This window comes from Aspergillus udagawae (assembly GCF_001078395.1).
Source record: "Aspergillus udagawae IFM 46973 DNA, scaffold_1, whole genome shotgun sequence".
Lineage (NCBI taxonomy): Eukaryota > Fungi > Ascomycota > Eurotiomycetes > Eurotiales > Aspergillaceae > Aspergillus > Aspergillus udagawae.
Genome location: NW_025091264.1, coordinates 2,978,962 through 2,998,074, shown reverse-complemented (window position 1 = coordinate 2,998,074; position 19,113 = coordinate 2,978,962). Strand labels below are relative to the sequence as shown.

The following is a 19,113-nucleotide window of genomic DNA, read 5'->3' as shown; positions in this document are numbered from 1 at the left end:
GGTGGTAACCGTCTTCATTAACATGTGCGTCATTGCTCTCCGAGAAGCCTGTCATAGTGATAAGGATCGGTTTTATCAATACTATAGTGTCTTGGCATATCACGGTTCCATCCATCTCGACCTGCATCATTCGTTCCCCAGATTTGTACCCCGGCATTGAGGGGTTGCTGTAAGCTAAACGTTCTCGGAAACCTACGTCCTTTATTGCTAGGATAGCGGTGATCGCCGTCCTCCATTTTATGCTTATTAGGGTATCTCTGATCTATCATCTGACGCAGGCGAAATCTTAGCTACATATGCGTTGCTTTAGAAACGGGCATTAGCACAAACTGCAATTAATCTCTGCCATGGCCTTCATTGGGTATTGATGAAAGGACAGCCATCAATTTTTGAGCTTCGAGATCTCCGACCTTGTGACTGTATTGAGATTGAGGCAGGATTGCACTCATGGTGATTGATTGGCCAGGGTCGAAACCATCGCTTGTTACTGATCATAGCAGTCATCTAGCGGAGAACTCTTTGGGTATCATTCATACCTATTAGCGAGACGCGTCTCAAAATTCTCTGGTTTCTACAGGCTGAACCACAAGGATCTCCTGTTCACTCTTTCACACAATTCACAGCTTCCAGACCTCACACAGCATAGACTTGTCCTCCAGATCCGATGAAAGGTTCAGGATGTCTGCCATATTGGCCTCGAGACTCAGCCCTAATGCTGGCAAGCTGCACCGATCAGTCCTTAGCCACCGCAATTCGATGGCGAACGTCATTATCCTCCATGGACAACCATGTATCTACAGTCCGTACGCTCCTTGGAGGAACCATAGTATCGCAGGCGGGATCGACTATAGTCAGCGTGAGAGACGAGAACTCGCTTCCACTCTATGCCCTGTAGAATTTGCCTTCCCTCCAGTGACTAAACCTGCGGTCTGGAGGATACAGCATTCCAATACGAATGATCCATTGACTCAAGTTCAAGCACAAGCCAGTGCATCTGTCCAATTCTGATGCAGCGATTTGACTATTCCACTGGTTACCTATTCGTAAAGTATTTGATACAGACGACCTCCGCAATCCCCACTCAAGACCCATAATTCCATACCTTAGCGCTCCTCATTCAATACTCAGCTCACACATCGGCAGGCAAAAGTGAAAACGCGCAAAGCCGAACCGAATGAAATCGACACCGAGTCGGAATTCGGCATGTATCAAATCAATGCATCTTACCAGCCGTTTTGTTATGCAGTTGTGCACTCACTGTACCGTTACGTACCTTACTTCGTGGCATGTCCTGGTGTTTTCATAATCAGGGATGTGTGCAAGCAAGTGATGATATAGGTTAAACACATCCCTTGATCTTCTGCTGGATTCTAATAAAGAGATTGAGGTGTTGCTGTGGCCGATGACTGACTCGTAATTTCTGGCTGAGCGTTTGGAGACTTCTACTATGGTGGAGTCATAGGTCTTTTAAATTTGGTAAGCGTACACGGTACGCCTTTGCTGGCGGCGAGGATGGTGACAGTGAGTATTAGGGCTAAGTACAGATTACAAAGCACTTCAGAGTGGAATCCTCGAGGGACATTGCCTCATACCATCTGCCCGCTACCTGGGCTAATGCTAAAATCTACCTTAACTCTTGTCTTCGATGGTGGTGTACTATTTTTTTTTTGTCATAGATCCCCATACGCTTCAGGTAATAGGCTTGAGAATAGTCGCTCCAATTTTGGATAGCCAATGCAGAATCAATCACCACGCCCACGAATCTATGAACTGGACGTCATCCATACACAAAAAGTCATGAGGTATAGAGTGCTATATACGGGAAAATAAAATGAATCTACAGCTTGGCAACCATCCTGTTACCCATCTTCAGGAGAGCAGCAGCGTCCGAGACGATCTCATCGACGATAGCCTTGGCGGGCTTCTTCTCCGAAACCACAGCGGAAACCTTACCCATCAGATATGGGCGAGCGTTGTCCAGAGTCTCGTCATCAACATCGTCGCCGAGATTCTCGAAATCGTGCTCGACAGGGATGATTCCCTTGGATGTAAGCTCCTTCATCTCCTCTCGGCGGTTCTCCTCCCAGTTCTGAATGTATGCATTCATACGGACACGCATAGGACGACCCTGGCACATATTAGCTTGGCCGTATCCAGACTTGCATTCAGCATGTGAACTTACAGTGAAGATGATGGTGCGAACGTTGTCCTCAAAACCAGCGGTGCGCACAGCCTCCTGGTGAGCAACAGGAGCACCGGCCTCGTCAGCGAGGATAAAGCGGGTACCAATCCAGACACCAGAGGCACCTAGCATCAGAGCAGCGGCGAGGGAGTTTCCATTGAACAGACCACCAGCAGCAACGACTTGCACGGGCTGGCCAGTCATAGGGCTCTTCTTGCCCTGGCACAGCTTGGCAACAGTAGGGATGAGGATGGTGGTGGGCACATCACCCGTGTGACCACCACCCTCACCACCCTGAGCGCAAATGATGTCGGCACCAGCATCAAGGGCCTTCTGAACGTGCTTGGGGTGACCAATCATGTTCATGTAAAGAATGCCAGCGGAGTGAAGTCTTTCAACGACGTGCTTGGGAGGAACACCGACAGCGGATACGAAGAGCTTGGCTCCTTCCTCGATGATAATGTCAACCAGCTCGTTAAGCTTGCCCTTGGTGTAGTCGTAGCTAGATAAAGCTGCGTCAGCATCCTGGGTCCCTGTATGGACTTTTTTTAGTATGCAAAGGGAGGAGTTCTGACTTGGTCTTGCGAGCGCTTCCTCCAACCTGAGGAAGCAGAAGGTCAACACCGAAAGGTGCGTTCTTGTCGTGCAGGAAGCTCTTCAGCTCTGCGATCTGTTCACGCAGCATTTCAGGTGTGTAGCCGACGCCACCAATAACACCCAGGCCACCAGCATTGGTGACAGCGGCGGCCAACTTGGGACCAGCGGCCACGTTCATACCCGCCAGCAGGACGGGGTGATTGATCTTGAGCAGATCGGTGAGGGTAGTTCGGATTTGCTCTATGGAGGACGCAATACGTTAGCACGGAATTCTTTCAAAGCCATAGCGACGTAATTTTCTAATGTCGAATGGTTCAATCATGATGTGGGCTGATCTGAGGGCAGTGAAGCTTACGAGGAGAAGCCATGGTTGGAGATGGGGACTGGTGGGCTCGGATGCGGGAGGAAACAACGGAATACAAATATAGGAATCAAGGATGATAGACAAGAGAAGATGATCTGGAGAAAGTGGAGGTGTATCAACGGCGCAACTCTAATAATAATAAAGAGAATCTGGAGAAGAGCGAGGCGAAGCCGGGGAACCGAGGAGAGGAGAAGGATAGCATGATCAGCACGAGCCTCGGCTGAACACGACGCCCTCTCTCCTCTCTCTCTATGCCCGAGCATATGCGCTTTAATGCCGAAGCCAAGCATGCCGCTGACTAAGTGGGTGGGGTTAGGTTAGTTCACTAGCACAGTGTACCCCTTATGCCTTATATTCCAGGCATAAAGTGCCTCAGGCCAATAATTGACAGCTTTTCACGTGACCTTCTGAAGCTGAGCAGTTGCGACTTCATCGTCGTGACGTATGATTCTTCAGGTACTCGAGCATCGTAACGCAGCGGCATCTTGTGGTGTTTTGGCCAGACATCATGAGACATTGCTCGGCTCTTAGCTGGCATTCTAATGCTGTATCGCTAAGGTCCGCTGCTTGTAGCTCTTCTCTGCGGCAGTCTTCCGGTGTGCGCCTGTTGCTGTGCAGTCCACCACAAGCATCGAATGAATCGTCAGGGAAAGTTTGTATGCCAGACTGCGTAAGAAACCATCACAGTCAGACGAAGAGGCAGGTTTTCTGTTTCCTCCGAGTATTTATTATGTTGTACCAATATAGTCTAACCTCCTAACCATAGATTTCAATTTTCTTCCAATTCAAGTATGTATCTGAGACATAAGGTCACGAACTGTCCACGCTCACTCAGTATTATTACTGGGAGTCCTTTGTGGCGTCTGGTCCTTCCGGTGTAGCTTTTGAGGCTAATGTCCGTTTTCCAGGGCTGCCGACACCTAGCTATCTTCATAAGCGAATCTTGCCTAACTTGAAACCCGAGAACATCAAGAATGTGTCTTTAAAACTGGTGTCTCAACACCGAAGTTTCTCTACCGCTCATAGGAATGCATTTAATGCCGGGATGAACCCAGATAGTCCTCCTATGCACCGGGCCTACATTGCCCTTGGGAGCAATGTGGGTGAGCGGGTTGAAATGATTGAAAAAGCTTGCAAGGAGATGGAAAGGGCGCATATCAGGGTCAAGAGAACCAGCTCACTTTTTGAGACTGCGCCGATGTATGTTCTTGATCAAGACCCTTTCATGAATGGTGTTTGTGAGGTCAGTTAATCCAAACATGCTTCGGGGCCATCGATTGACTGTCTTTGACAGGTGGAAACCAGCTTGGGGCCTCTCGAATTGTTGGACACATTACAGTCAATCGAGCTGGCTCTAGGGCGAAAGAAACTTATTGATAAAGGCCCACGATCCATTGATCTGGACATTCTCCTCTATGACCAAGACGTCTTTTCCCACGAGCGTCTCAACGTCCCACACAAGTTGATGCTGGAACGGGATTTTGTCCTACGGCCCCTTTGCCAGTGAGTATTGCGACCAAATGAACGCAGCTGCCCCAGCACCAGACTCATGGATAACGAATAGGCTTATCCCTCACGAGCAACCACCTATTCCCGGACAGAACAGGAGCTATCTATCCTACTTGAAGTCACTTCCGCCTCCAGAACCAGTGCCAGTGGCCACCACTCACATATCCCCGCATCTTCCACCACTGCGCTCAACAGACCCCAAACGTCTAACTCACATCATGGCCATCCTCAACGTGACCCCTGATTCTTTCTCCGACGGCGGCAAGCATTTCTTGCAGGACCTCCCCGCCCTCACTGAGACCGTCCGCAGCCTCATCAAAGCCGGCGCAACCATCATCGACATCGGCGGCGAGAGTACCCGCCCGGGGTCAGCCCCTGTCGGCGAGGCCGAAGAGCTAGCCCGAGTCATCCCGGTAATAAGACACATCCGCACCTGCATCCCCGAAGCCAACAACATCGCCATCAGCATCGACACCTACCGCGCCAAAGTGGCCGAGGAGGCCTGCGCCGCCGGCGCAGATATCATCAACGACGTCTCCGCCGGTACCCTCGACCCGGAGATGCTCCCCACCATGGCCCGCACCGGCAAAGCCGTCATCCTGATGCACATGCGCGGCACCCCCTCCACAATGACCAAACTAACAGACTACCCGAACGGCATCGTCCAGGACGTTGGCACCGAGCTCCGCGCGCGCGTCGCCGCCGCCGAAGCCGCTGGCATCCGCCGCTGGCGCATCATCCTCGACCCGGGCCTCGGCTTCGCCAAGAATATGCCCCATGACCTAGCCATCCTACGCGATCTACAACAGTTCCGCTCGGGTGTCGAAGGGCTAGAGTGCTTCCCTTGGTTGATGGGGCCGAGCCGAAAGAGATTCATCGGCCGGCTCACAGGCGTGGAGAAGGCGAGCGAGCGCACTTGGGGCACCGCGGCGACTGTCACCGCTAGCATTGCCGGGGGAGCGGATATCGTGCGCGTGCACGATGTCAAGGAGATGTGGCAGGTTGCCAAGGTTGCTGATGCTATATACCGTGTATAATATTGAGCAGTTTCGTGAGTGAGTGTTCAGCTGCCTTGTGAAAAAATAAATAGACCGCTATTCCCGAATAGCACACTTTGGACGTGCTACTGAACCAGCGGGAAGTGAGTCAAGTGACAGAGGGCCTAATTGGATTATGCTTGCTGGAACGATGCCAAGCCTTATCAGGTTATAGTCTCTATCAGACCTGGTCATATCCAAGTTCTATTTTACAACGCCCCGCGCCCGAGACATAGACAGATCTGAGCCTCGACAAGATTATCTAATTCAGTGAAGAGGCTGTTCGACATAGAAGAAGAACCCAACACCATCACTATGGTTATGATCAGAAGACAAGTCTGAGAGCAGACAGATTTCTCAGAATCCAGGGTGCTTGCACCGGGGATTATTTTGACAGTCTAAAAAGAGGATATATTGATGAGTGAATAGATACTATGGGAGGACCACTATTTGAATGAACAAAAAGGCTTGCTGGGAATGAAGTAGAAACAAGCATGGTGCGCAGCTTGCTTGCACAGACGAGAATGAAAACATCCACAAATCGAATTACAGCATCTAGCTGTTGAGATAGCTGCGGATAGCTCCTGTTTGAGCCGTTAGTCAAAGGACCAGATCCTGAAAGCCGAGAGTCCAAATAAGGATACTTACCCTGCAATTTGACAGCACCTTCGCCTACAAGCTGTGTCAAGTTTTCGAGATCATCACCAGCCGTGATACCAAAGCGGCGAACGAAATCCTTGGCCGCACTCTCAAGATCGCCGTAAGTGTCATCACCAGTCGCGAAATCATCTTCTGGACGACCAAAGTAAGCGTTGCTCGAGATGGCGGATGCCCCGTCAAACTGGCGGAGTCGCTCTTTAGCTTCGGCCTGCGCATTAGGGTCGAAGCGATCCCGTCCGAAGAACTCGTCCGACGAGATACCTTTCTGGCTACCAAATCGGGACCTAGTGCGCTCAAGTTCCTCATCTGATGCTTGGTTAGAATACAATAGACCTGGTCCAGAGATCACAGAAATAGAACAAACCATCTTCAGCGCTCCTGACAGGAGCAACAGAACCGAATCCCAGCTTCTTGGGAGCAGCAGGCTTTGCGCCAACAGTCTGGCCGAATCCCAATCTTCCAATACCCATTCCGAGGCGCTCCACTTCACCGGCGCTTCGTTCATGAGATTTGCTCGTGGACCCGAAGCCACCTGCTCTTGGGCTAATTGGAGTAGGAGAAGCGATAGCGGTGGCAGCAGTGGTAGTCTTGGCTTTGGCATCGGCCTCGGCTTGTTCTGCTTCGGGGTCGTATCCGAGTTTCTCAATGCGCTCTGCCTCCTCCTTGGCCTTTCGCTCGGCCTCCTCAAAATCGATAGCTTCCGCTCCGCCAATCTTCTTAGCACCCAGCTTAGGCGCTTTCTTGGCGCCTAGAACACTGCCCTTCTTCGCGGTAGTTGTAGACGAAGCCTTCCGGACAGAAGCGCTTGCTCGGATAGCGGTCGGAGCAGGCGAAGTAGCCTCCTTGTCCGAGGCTGAAAGAGGCGATTTCGAGCGAGCACCATTGCCATTGGCACCCGCGTTCAGGAACGGCGACGCAGTCCGGCTCACCACTGGGGGGGTACCTGTGCGCGAAGGTGGGTTGCTGGGTCGCTTAATAGAAGGCTTATCCCATGAAGAAAAGAAATCGTCGTCCGCGTCACCAGCAGGGGTACTCGATCCGTCCGAAGCAGTACTAGCGGGAATGTCTGTGATCACGACCTCCTCGGGGTATCTGAATGAGACCAAATCAGCGTTTCTGTGTCTGATAGAGTCGAGAAATCACTGGGCGACGAACTGTTGAGCATCCAGCGCAGCCCGTCTTTTTAACTCCTCCTTGTACTTGACAGCGGCGTTGCAGGTGTATTTGACCTTGACGTCCTTGCTAGCCAAAGCCGCGGATCCTCCATGCGATTGGAAATACTTGGTGGCTGATTCATTTCCGCCGACCTTCATAATCCGAAGCTGCTCCCATTGCCATTCTGTATACAACTAGTTAGTCCTCAAGACATGTGATGGAGGCGGTGGCAGCAGGAGTTGCATACGGTCGAGGTTCGTGGAACGAACAAAGGAGATATGGACACCAAGATTGCGGTGATGGGCTGAGCAGTCAAGACACAAGTAGATACCGAAAGGCACTGACGACCATGTCGGGTTCTTGGAGCCGCAGTCGAAGCATACCTATTGAGCAAGACGCAGATTAGCACGGCAATAGGCGAGTTAAGGAGGGGCAATGCACACCTTGTTTGCGGGCTTCAACTTGAGCTTCTCAAAAATCTTTTGAGACTGCGCTTTTGTGGCACTCATTTTGACTGCAGTTTAAATCAGAATGTAGGAATGAAGCCAAGAGGAAACGTGCCTCGAGCGAGCTGAACGGAAAGTCCAGATGTCTGAAAGAGAGGGAGAGATCCAAAATGCGGCGAACGTGGTCGGAGCGTCTCCTTGGACGATTTGCACAGCAACCGAGTAATTTTCAGCTTCTCGAACGACCCGCCACTTTGGGCGACGATGATGAGGTTTGGGCGAGAGCTGCAATAAACAATAGGGTTTACACAAAACTGAACACAATAGACGCAGGGAATAGATCGCCCAAGGTCATACAGTCTACCAAGTACTTTTTAATTTCTTCGAAAATGAATTCGAGACCAAAGCACAGGTCGTGTAGTTAATTCAGATACTCCAGCTCGTATTGCAATTACAGCGCAAAACCGTCCCTGAAAGTTTCGAGCAGACGTTGGAACAAGACTTCCCACGTGACCGACTGCATCCAGGGCCGTCCCCACTTGGCCGAGTTTCGATCGTCGCGTGCAATACTTGGATGGATTTGCCGGATTCGAGTAGATGATAATACAATTTCGGACTTGACGTTGAACCTGGAGCCGTTGATTCTGATGAATAGTCGCCCACTCCCCGATACACAGTCATGATGAGCCATCATCTCCGCCCAAGTACTTCAATTCCCAAGGCCTCGGCCGCCCTACTGTTACGCCCAGCGTTTCCCCGCATGACGACTTTGACACGGTTCTACGCAACACATAGCGATCTCGGTGGAGGTTCTGGTCCCAAGGCGACCTCGAGACGGAGAAATGTCACACTGCTATCCGATGATGGGCGATATGAGTGGGGAGAATTGAGTGGAAGGGAAAAGGTCTCACGGGCGACGCAGCAGTCGATCAACTTTCTTGTCATAGTAGCCGGGGCGGTTTTGACGGTGAGATGATCTTTGGCCCTGAACTCTCGCTCATGGAGAGTCTCCGGTGGCGACCTATCGGTCTGACGGCAGTTAGGGCGGAGTTTTCTACCTACTCTATACAGAGGTCTTTTCACCCAACAGCAGGACTTGGCAGTTCGAGAAGGCTGTCCAGCGCATCAAGGATGATACGCGGTGCACGGATCTACTAGGCGATCGAAGAGAGATTAAGGCGTATGGAGAGAGCACTGGGAGCCGGTGGGAGCGGAATAGACCTATTGCGTAAGAATCGTCGCCGCTGTGCTCGTTACTGCCTGGAAACTGATGATAATGGCTCAGGACTTCAATCTTCAAAGATCGGCAGGGTCGCGAGCACATGAAGATGCATTTTCATGTACTTGACTCACCTTCCGATACTCTGGAGAAATGCTGACCCATTATAGGTTGAAGGACCACTTAACTCCGGAATCGTGATTGTGCATATGATGAAACCCTTGGACAAGGATGAATGGGAGTATCTACTTCTCGCGTTGGATGTCAAAGGTTCGTCGTCCCGTTACGTTCCCGAGTCCTTCGTCTTACTGACTTCCTTCAAGGACATTCGCGGGTCATCCTAGAGCAAGCCCAAGAAAAGCCCGGCGTTGCAAAGGCGCTGAAGATCTTTGGCATTCAGTGGCGATAGTTACTCATGGAATTGCGCCTATGCGATTGTATCCTTCCGGTCAGCGTATGTCTGATCGACCGACGAATGTCCCCGCGAGTCCATATACGGGCGTACATGGGAGCCTAGACCAGCCGGATCCATCTTGAATGGACGTTACTAGCTATCTGCTAGGCTCGAGAGGTCTGTTCCTCTTGATCGGCCAGGTTTCGTCGTAGACCACCGTTGGTTTGAATCTCGATCAGTGCTCACACTGAACACCAGCTTAAATACCAAACATTTGGTTCATGTATAAAACTTGTATTATAGATATTTGACACATGGGAAGGGCAGTCTCGTTTGTCTCTCTGCCCTCGGTTCTTCTAAAGCGCTCATTTGCGAGTCCACATATGCAATACGCTGGGAATTTTGGAGGCATGCATTCAAAGCATATCATACTCACATACGAATAACAACACATTATCTCTCATAACACATAAAATCTATAACATTTTCCGTTTTTCAGCAGCCTATATCCGAGGACCTTCCAAGATAGTCTTGGCAGCCTCTGTCCGCCACCAACTCTTGCCCTCCTCGCCGGGGAAAGCAAATGCATCCATACTCTCGGGCTTCATCTCCACACTGTATCCGGGCTCCATGGGAGTGACATAGTATCCATCCTTGACGCTAGAAGGGTGCACAAAGTGCTCGTGCAGGTGGTCCACATACTCCAGCACGCTCTTCTTGCCGCTGACGACGACATAGTCGATGGTGCTCAGGTGCTGGGTGTACTCGGGCAGACCGACACCACCGGAGTGGGGGACGATGGGGACGCCGAACTTGCGGGCCAGCAGCAGGATGGCCAGGACCTCGTTGACACCGCCGACACGGCAGGCGTCGGCCTGGAGGACGGTCAGCGCTCCCGCCTGCAGGAGCTGCTTGAAGACGACGCGGTTCTGGCACATCTCGCCGGTTGCGACGCCGATGGTGCCGTACGGGGTGTTCTCGAGGGCCTTCTTGATGGCGGCGTGGCCGAGGATGTCATCGGGGGAGGTGGGCTCTTCGATGAACCAGGGCTTGAACTCGGCAAGCTGGTGCATCCATTCGATTGCTTCGGGGACGGACCAGACCTGGAGACATGGACGCGTTAGTTCAGTTGATCAAATCCGGAAAAGGAGGTTGGGGTCGTACCTGGTTGGCGTCGACCATCAGGATGTTACCCCGGTCGTAACCGATGGCCTCACGGGCGATGGCCAATCTGCGACGGTCCTCCTCCACGTTGGCGCCGACCTTGAGCTTGAAGTGCTTGTAGCCCTGGGCGACACTCTCCTTTAGCAAGACGCGCAGCTTATCCTCGCTGTAACCGAGCCATCCGGCACTGGTGGTATAGGCGGGCACGGCCCGGCTCTGCTCGGCCTCCTTGATACGCTCCTGCTTGGTGGGCTCCACCTCCTTGAGGAGAGCAATGGCCTCCTCGGGGGTGATGGCATCTGTGATGTAGCGGAAGTCAATGCAGCGGACGAACTCCTCGGGAGTCATGTCCGCGACGATGCGCCAGACGGGCTTGTTGAGGGTCTTGGCCCACAGATCCCAGAGAGCGTTGACCACGGCTCCCAGGGCAAGATGGATAACACCCTTCTCGGGTCCGATCCAGCGCAGCTGGCTGTCGGATACCAGGTAGCGCCATGTCTTGCCCCAGTCGGCGGTCAACTCGTCCAGGTCCTTGCCGACAACCAGGGGAGCCAGAAGGGTGATGGCGGCGCAGACGATCTCGTTTCCACGGCCAATGGTGAAGGTCTGTTGCGGTCTCAATTAGTTCTTTCTTTTTCTCATAGTTTATAGGTAGTCAAAAGGCTTGATGCGTACCATGCCATGACCAGCATATGACGAGTCGGTGTTGATGATACAGTAAGCCGCCGAGTAATCACCCGCAGCGTTCATGGCATCAGAGCCAGTCTTGTCGAGGGAGGTCTAATTCACTCTTTCTTAGCCAATTGGCCCGGGGTCTGTCCATATGGGGCGGCGCAACTTACAGGAAACCTCACATCCCGGGTGCTGAAGCCAGTGATCTTAACCATGGTGTCTGCTCAACACTCGCGTTGGAAAGTAGTCTAGAGGAAGTTCACGTCAATCCCAAACCAACCAGCGACTTCACCATGGTCACGCGCATGGCAACTGAGCAAACAACGCCGGGACAAAACTGACCTCTGAAATGCGGGGGATAACAATGAAGTCAATTCAATACACCAAAGTCACTCGGTATACACTCAAGGAACCAAAGAGATCTCAACCCCGGCTGCGAGAGAAAAAGAGAGAGAGAGCGAGAGAGACAGAGCAAAGAACAAGAGAAAAGATTCTTAATTACCCCTCCAAGACATGGGGGCAGACACGCCAGATATACGGCCCTCGGCCGTTCCCCCTCAGGCTAAAACAAGCAATCCAGAACTGCGCTGCGGAACAATTACACTGTCTGCTGCGTCTGGGATTGCCCCAGGGTGCGTGGGACTGCAGTGCCATTGGCGGATGAATTGTCCTTAGCTGTGGACGGTGTTTATCCACCAATGATATAATTGCCCATGACCGTCGGGCCGCCTCCGCGTATTTTATTTTCTGTATAGGACTATGAAACGGTTCCTGAATACAGTAAAGCCCATAGGTACCTAAAGGTAGGTAGTATCTACAAAGTCACGAGTCCACTGGCAATTTCTGCGGTTTCATTTTTGGATCATCTGACGGCTAGGATTGAACTACGGTATCAGACAGATGAAAGACGAGTAAGAAATGTGATTGGCGTAGCTGTTCCAATGCGGCAGTTGGAGCACTAGGTGGTGATTACCTGCTTGAGAGCATAAAGATACCTCAAATCAGGCTTAACTTGAGTGGGTTTCGAATATGGAGATTAGGGATGGGCAGTAAGTAAACAGAAGAACTATTCGGAAGGACTGTACCCCATGTCGAGGTGGATATCAAATTAGAACCGCCCTATCAGCCCAATACTGCTAGCCCTATCGAGTCTCCGTCCTATCAGATACAGTACCGATCATGCTGAAAGACCTCTCTTCTCGCTTTCTGAGAAGAAAATAATCATTCGCCACAACTTGCGGACCAGTACTTCCGCCTCTTCGTCGAGTGCCTGTCGACAATCGGGTTAGCTTCTGCGGTGGGATCATATTTCGTCTCGGGAATCTCACCTCCTCCAGCTGCTCCACAAGCTCCTGAGGATGTCCGTGTTTCCGGACATGCTCTTCCACCACGTCCACCAACATCTGCTCCTGCACTCCGAGGTACTCCACGATCTTCTTCTCAACAAAAGGCTTGAGCTGTTCTCGCACAACAGACTCATCCACAAACTCCCACTTGACATCCCACTTCCATAGTCCTTCCTTGTCGGTGGGGATTTCTGCCGCCAGCTGTCGAGCGGCTTGCGCCCGCTCCTCGTCGGAGAGACCGGCCGCTTCGGCGGCGCTGTCGAACTTGATGGGAATGAGGGGTCGTCTGGCGGTCGTTTGGGGCTCTTCTTCGTCCTCCAGCAGTCCTTCCACTTCGGCCACGGTCCGGCGGGTGGTTGCGGCTTGAGCCTTCTGGGCTGCTGCGCCAAGAGAAAGCTTGAAGCGCTGCGGCTCCCTGGGCGCCTGGGTACGTGCCTCCAGCTCCTCAGCTTGGCGCGCGAGGAAGTCGTCCGCCATGCCACGTGCCTGCTCGCGTTGCTGCGCAGACCGAGCGCGCTCTCGTTCTTCGGCCGCACGGTCCGCCTCGTCGTTGCTGATCTCACGAGCGCGGAAGGCAGCACGACTCCGGAGCCATGCGCCCCGATCGGCATAATAGTCGTCAACCTTGCGACTGGCCTCGATGTCGTCGTTCCATTCCCGATACCGCCGATCAGCCTCATCGCGAATTTCTTGCGCCTTGGCCTCCTCTTCCTTATCCCGCTTCTTCTCACGCTCCAGAGCTGCAGTCCTGCTCCGCTCGCGATTGAGCCATCGCCGTTCCTGGTCAAGAAACTGCTTCTCCAATTCAGCCTCTCTCTTTTCTTGACGTCGGCGTTCCAGCTCCTCGTCACTCGCATCAGTATCCTCGTCATCTCTATCGGTGTAGACCATAGTCGCGCCGTTGATTGCGCCTCCGTTGACAAACGACACTCCTTTCTGGTAATCCTTGGGGATTTGTACGCCGAATCCCTTAGGCCCCGAAGGTGCATTTGGCATGCCGCGGTCTCGCGGACCAAGGGGCACACCATTGGCCCCGGCAGCAGGTCCACTAGGGGCGGTAGGTGGGGGAGAAGCCAGGCGGTTAAGGCGTGGGCCTGCATTTCGTGCTCGCTCCATGGATTCGAGCTCCTCCTCTCGCTTCAAACGTTCAATATCTCTGCGGTTGCTGCGCTCTCGGAAAGCTGCAATCTCCTTGGCGACTGTCTCCCGCATTTCAGGAGGAATGTCGGACAGTTCGTCTTCAATCGTAATTGGAATGGTGACAACTTCAGCAGAAGTGCCATCGGCGCCTTCAGCATCCTTCATGGCGGTGTCTCCTTCACGGTCGACGGCGGAGGCGTCTTCCTTGCGAGTGGGCGAGGTGGGATGGAAAAGCTCGGAGAGAACGTTGGCGAGTTTGCTACGCGCAGCATCGAGCCGCGCCTGGCGTTCCGCCGGGTCTTGTTCGCCTCTGGAGTTTTCGTACTGCTCCAGATAGCTCAGGGAACTATCATCGACAACCACCTAATCGCAACATGGTTAGATGCGTAAAATGAACCTGTAGGGCTGAATACGAACCAGTAGTCTGCTCTTTTCCACCTCCTGCTCCTTCTTGTTACCCTCCTCGGATGGCGTTTGTCTCTTGACCGGCACTTCCACGTCCTTTAGTATTTCTACAGCAGTACCGAGACTTTCAGGGTCCTCGTACTCTGCGAAGCCAAACTTGCATGGCTTATCATCGGCATCCGTAGCGCGGATCCACCGCCTGAGGTTCCCAGCGGACCGCAAAATCTTCTCGATGCCCTCGTCGCCGCCAGCGCCCTCGGTGATACCCCCAACAAAGATGGTCCTTACGATCTCTTCCCTCGTCGGAGGCTGCAGCTGCATCATCGCATCTCGTACATTCTGGCGTTGAGACTCAAAACTCGTTGAACCCAAACCAGCACGCCTTCCCGGAGCCTCGCCACCGCGTTCCTTGCTCGTGTCCGGAGTAGCTGATTTCGTAGGGCCGGACGTCCCAAGTCGTATCACAGGTGCGGAGAAGTTAATGTTGGGCATATTGGGGGGGGGTTGGAAGTTAGGAGGGAATCCCGCAGGTCGACCGGGCTGCGGCATGTTTGCCTGCTGCATCCCCGGGGGAGGAGCGGTCCCCGGAGCTGCCATCCCAGGAGGAGGAGCTAGGATGTATCAGTACATTGAAAGGGATGGAAAGAGGCGCGATGAAAGAAAAGCGTATACTGACCCATGCCAGGAGGAGCTCCATAGGCTCCATAGTCAGGAGGCCTGCCATACAGACCTGGAGCTAGAAAATTGAGTTAGCACCTCGCACACTGAGGAATCAGAGGCTTCAGAATTGTGCGTAGTGGACATACTTTGGTAAGGATTGTACATCACGGCTGGTTTCGCCGCTCTGATAGCGACGGACAGGGAAGCTGTAGAAAATATCGAATAGCAGCAGAACTAGCTATGCGTTTTGATAAGGAAGAGCAAAAACTTGATTAAATAGAAAACAAGTAAGGAAGAGCCACCTGCAGCAGATGATAGCTGAGAATGCAGGTCTGAGAAGTAGATCAAGTGCTCCTGCGATCAGTGTCGGAGTCGGCTTGGAGAAACTTGCGATAAAGTCGGTCGTGAAGGCGGTATGGTCCGTGCATTTCCTTTTTGGGCATTGGCCTTTCTTGTGAAGACCATCTTGTGACTGCTCCGTACAACTGCACTCTAACAGTTGCAGAAGCTTTTGAGAATCATTATATAACTTGATATTCACCCTCATGCTCTGTGAACACATGTACTATATCTAGTGAATTGACGTACTTCAATTACCCCGCTGAGACAGTTCCGTATACCCCCAATGACCAAGTATATATATCCCATTGCAAATGAGATATTATCGCCATAAACACAACTTAAGATACTGAATAATGGCTAATCGTTTGTGGGAATGCTAAGACCTCGACAGAAGAAGCTGTCAATGCAGATTCCATGAAACCGAAGCTTCCCAGCATCTACGTATGAAGTGGGAGCTCCAAATTACAAACGAGAAGCAACGGATCAATATCAAACTTTGTCAGGCATGATCAGGATGTGCAATTGACTCCGTAACAATCAGAAGCAGAGTAAATTGCTATTATGCGCATGATCGCCGTTTTAAACTATCCCTACTAGACTCCTGTCGTACTCCTCTACCTATTTAGCCGACCTTCTGCAACGGAACCCGCAGGAATCATGGGAATGCTAGGTATGGAGTCTACTATGTACAGAACTCTTAGGACTCCCCTCATTATACTCACCGGCAGACATTTATCTACAGCATCCGGAACACAGAGGCTTCTTGGCACTGGGGGCTTGGACTATTGAGAAATAGCCTTCGGATTGCTCAGGAAATTTGATGCCGGAGTACAGTCGTCCATCAGTAACACATTTTCCGAGGAGCACCAGAATGTGCAAGTCACCTGGATAGACCTTGTCAGCATCTTCTATTTGCGTTATTGCCATTGAGTATTATTATTATCATGTTCTCCAAATCTAGAACGCACCAGATTACCAAGAAGACCAGAGCCATTGCAATCAATGTGGGTAAGGTTACTGCAAAGTTGTAATTCCACCTTGGGGGTGTTCAGATGATCATAGGAGATTCGACACCATTCAGACCCTCATGATAACGGTTTAGTAAACACCAGGAAGTATGATAGACTTTATTACTCAAAGATATATAAGCATCTTCCAAATTATGTATCTTTCCGTCACTCCATTCAGTATCAAGTAATAGTCGGATAAATTCACCGCTGGTCTCTCTTGCCTCTCATTTTGTCTGCCCCACGTCAGCCCCTCCAAGCGGACCCCAACAGGCCGATTGACGACATACTCCCTTACTAGTACCTGAGGTAGTACTAAGATAGCCATAGCTACGTTACCAGGTTCCAAGCAGTCCAGCTGTTTTTCCGGCCTTCATCATCGCCCTCCCTGCTTCCCGCTTCTAGAATTTCATCAACTCCTTTCTCTCCTCCATCTACCTATACCCTCAGACTGAATCTAAATTCCTCACATACCTCTCTTCTCTTCTAGGTACGGAATTTATTTAGTTGCGCCCGACTCCTCAATCTGCTTCATTCCTTTGTTAATACCCCTCCATCTCCTGCCCCGCACTGACGCAAGAGCTCTCCTACTATAGATCAACTCAAAAACTACACAGCAGTCACAATGCCTGGTTTTTCGCAGGCTACAGAACTCGGTGCCTGGAAGGAGCTCCAGGAGCACCACAACTCCCTCGGACGCAACATTGTCCTCAAGGAATACTTTGAGAAGGATCCTCAGCGCTTCGAGAAGTTCAGCCGTACCTTCGCCAACTCGGTTGACAATACCGAGATCCTCTTCGACTTCTCCAAGAACTTCCTCACCGAGGAGACCCTTGCCCTCCTGGTGAAGCTCGCCAGAGAAGCCGGTGTAGAGGAACTCCGCGATGCCATGTTCAAGGGCGAGCCCATCAACTTCACCGAGGACCGTGCGGTTTACCACGTTGCGCTGCGCAATGTCACCAACCAGCCCATGCAGGTCAACGGCAAGAGCGTCGTTGAGGATGTCAACTCCGTGCTTGAGCACATGAAGGAGTTCTCGGAGCAGGTTAGAAGCGGTGAATGGAAGGGTTACACAGGCAAGAAAATCAACACAATCATCAACATCGGTATCGGTGGTTCTGATCTGTAAGTTTGCTACTTACCCTTTACTGTTTGCGCTGCTTCGATCTCCAGGGGCAATTCTTTGGCTGAACGATTGCTAACACGCCAAATAGCGGCCCTGTCATGGTGACCGAAGCGCTCAAGCCTTATGGCGCCGAGGACATGACCCTTCATTTCGTCTCCAACATTGATGGAACCCACATTGCCGAAGCTCTCAAGCACTCCGACCCCGAGACCACTCTTTTCCTGATTGCTTCCAAGACATTCACCACTGCAGAGACCACCACCAATGCAAACTCCGCAAAGAAGTGGTTCCTTGAATCTGCCAAGGATGAAGCCCACATTGCTAAGCACTTCGTCGCTCTCTCCACCAACGAGGAGGAGGTGACAAAGTTTGGTATTGACAAGAAGAATATGTTCGGTTTTGCGTCCTGGGTCGGCGGTCGCTACTCCGTGTGGAGCGCCATTGGGCTCTCTGTTGCCCTCTACATCGGCTTCGACAACTTCCACCAATTCCTGGCTGGTGCTCACGCCATGGATAAGCACTTCCGCGAGACTCCCCTCGAGCAGAATATTCCTATTCTCGGTGGTCTGCTGAGCGTCTGGTACAGCGACTTCTTCGGCGCCCAGACCCACCTTGTAGCACCTTTCGACCAGTACCTGCATCGCTTCCCCGCCTACCTGCAGCAACTCTCCATGGAGAGTAACGGCAAGGCTATCACTCGCACCGGAGAATACGTCAAATACACCACCGGCCCCATTCTGTTCGGTGAGCCCGCCACCAACGCCCAGCACAGCTTTTTCCAGTTGCTGCACCAGGGTACCAAGCTTATTCCTTCGGATTTCATCATGGCTGCTGAGTCGCACAACCCTGTCGAGGCGGGCAAGCACCAGCGCATGCTGGCTTCCAACTTCCTTGCTCAGTCCGAGGCCTTGATGGTCGGAAAGACTCCCGAGCAGGTCAAGACCGAAGGCGCCCCGGACAACCTGGTGCCTCACAAGACATTCCTGGGTAACCGCCCAACCACCTCCATTCTCGCCCAGAAGATCACTCCCTCCACGCTCGGTGCCCTGATTGCTTATTATGAGCACCTCACCTTCACCGAGGGTGCCGTGTGGAACATCAACTCCTTCGACCAGTGGGGTGTCGAATTGGGCAAGGTCCTTGCCAAGAAGATCCAGAAGGAGCTGGAGACACCCGGAGCAGGTGGTGACCACGACGCTTCCACCAGCGGCTTGCTGCTGGCCTTCAAGAAGAAGGCCAACCTGGCTTAAATCTTGCTGCTAACACCGGCCGGGTCAAGTCAAACAAAACTACAAAAATTGTAATTCTTCACGACTCATGAGTGATTGCTTTTTTTCTTCCATAGCACACACTTGAAATGAATGTCATCAACCCAAGATAGTGCCCATCTCGTAGAACACTTTTCAGATCTCTTAGGTATATCTCAGGTCGTAATAACAGAACCAGGCGTTTGGAATCAAATAAGATTGTAGATATCTATGGGACCAAACTTGAATCGCAAGAAACATATCACGACTAATCTATCCACGATGGGCGTTAGAATTAGGTTCATTGACTGTGGGAGATCGTTTCGGCGGATTGGGGGAAACTCTTTGTTGATCCCGCGGCAGCCACATGTCCAGTGTCCACTCTGGCAAACTCCGAATATCGTTCCACGAGGGAAGCTCAAATACGCCTCTTTGGCGTCA

General features: G+C 51.9%; 7 protein-coding genes across 7 annotated transcripts; 3 read left to right on the top strand and 4 right to left on the bottom strand.

The window, feature by feature from the left end:
* Positions 1 to 1,837: 1,837 nt before the first annotated feature.
* Aud_000966 (nitronate monooxygenase) lies at positions 1,838 to 3,147 on the bottom strand (the record flags this gene model as incomplete). Its single annotated transcript, XM_043286469.1, has 4 exons — positions 1,838 to 2,128; positions 2,183 to 2,684; positions 2,758 to 3,019; positions 3,135 to 3,147. 4 exons carry the CDS (start codon positions 3,145 to 3,147, stop codon positions 1,838 to 1,840), a joined length of 1,068 nt encoding a protein of 355 aa, XP_043142404.1.
* Positions 3,148 to 4,188: 1,041 nt separating this feature from the next.
* On the top strand, positions 4,189 to 5,689 carry Aud_000965 (folic acid synthesis protein; the record flags this gene model as incomplete). The annotated part of the gene is made up of 3 exons (XM_043286468.1): positions 4,189 to 4,386; positions 4,438 to 4,646; positions 4,708 to 5,689. 3 exons carry the CDS (start codon positions 4,189 to 4,191, stop codon positions 5,687 to 5,689), a joined length of 1,389 nt encoding a protein of 462 aa, XP_043142403.1.
* Positions 5,690 to 6,244: 555 nt separating this feature from the next.
* On the bottom strand, positions 6,245 to 8,013 carry Aud_000964 (ADP-ribosylation factor GTPase-activating protein; the record flags this gene model as incomplete). The annotated part of the gene is made up of 6 exons (XM_043286467.1): positions 6,245 to 6,273; positions 6,338 to 6,655; positions 6,714 to 7,441; positions 7,505 to 7,688; positions 7,752 to 7,887; positions 7,948 to 8,013. The coding sequence occupies 6 exons, from the start codon at positions 8,011 to 8,013 to the stop codon at positions 6,245 to 6,247; spliced, it is 1,461 nt and encodes a 486-aa protein (XP_043142402.1).
* A 616-nt stretch (positions 8,014 to 8,629) lies between these two features.
* On the top strand, positions 8,630 to 9,578 carry tim21 (the record flags this gene model as incomplete). Its single annotated transcript, XM_043286466.1, has 5 exons — positions 8,630 to 8,917; positions 8,994 to 9,178; positions 9,236 to 9,290; positions 9,340 to 9,439; positions 9,493 to 9,578. The coding sequence occupies 5 exons, from the start codon at positions 8,630 to 8,632 to the stop codon at positions 9,576 to 9,578; spliced, it is 714 nt and encodes a 237-aa protein (XP_043142401.1).
* Positions 9,579 to 10,066: 488 nt separating this feature from the next.
* Aud_000962 (mandelate racemase/muconate lactonizing enzyme family protein) lies at positions 10,067 to 11,614 on the bottom strand (the record flags this gene model as incomplete). Its single annotated transcript, XM_043286465.1, has 4 exons — positions 10,067 to 10,666; positions 10,728 to 11,333; positions 11,403 to 11,507; positions 11,570 to 11,614. 4 exons carry the CDS (start codon positions 11,612 to 11,614, stop codon positions 10,067 to 10,069), a joined length of 1,356 nt encoding a protein of 451 aa, XP_043142400.1.
* A 962-nt stretch (positions 11,615 to 12,576) lies between these two features.
* Aud_000961 (uncharacterized protein) lies at positions 12,577 to 15,115 on the bottom strand (the record flags this gene model as incomplete). The annotated part of the gene is made up of 5 exons (XM_043286464.1): positions 12,577 to 12,669; positions 12,728 to 14,248; positions 14,303 to 14,901; positions 14,967 to 15,026; positions 15,097 to 15,115. 5 exons carry the CDS (start codon positions 15,113 to 15,115, stop codon positions 12,577 to 12,579), a joined length of 2,292 nt encoding a protein of 763 aa, XP_043142399.1.
* A 1,809-nt stretch (positions 15,116 to 16,924) lies between these two features.
* Aud_000960 (glucose-6-phosphate isomerase) lies at positions 16,925 to 18,675 on the top strand (the record flags this gene model as incomplete). The annotated part of the gene is made up of 2 exons (XM_043286463.1): positions 16,925 to 17,424; positions 17,514 to 18,675. The coding sequence occupies 2 exons, from the start codon at positions 16,925 to 16,927 to the stop codon at positions 18,673 to 18,675; spliced, it is 1,662 nt and encodes a 553-aa protein (XP_043142398.1).
* Between the last annotated feature and the right edge of the window lie 438 nt (positions 18,676 to 19,113).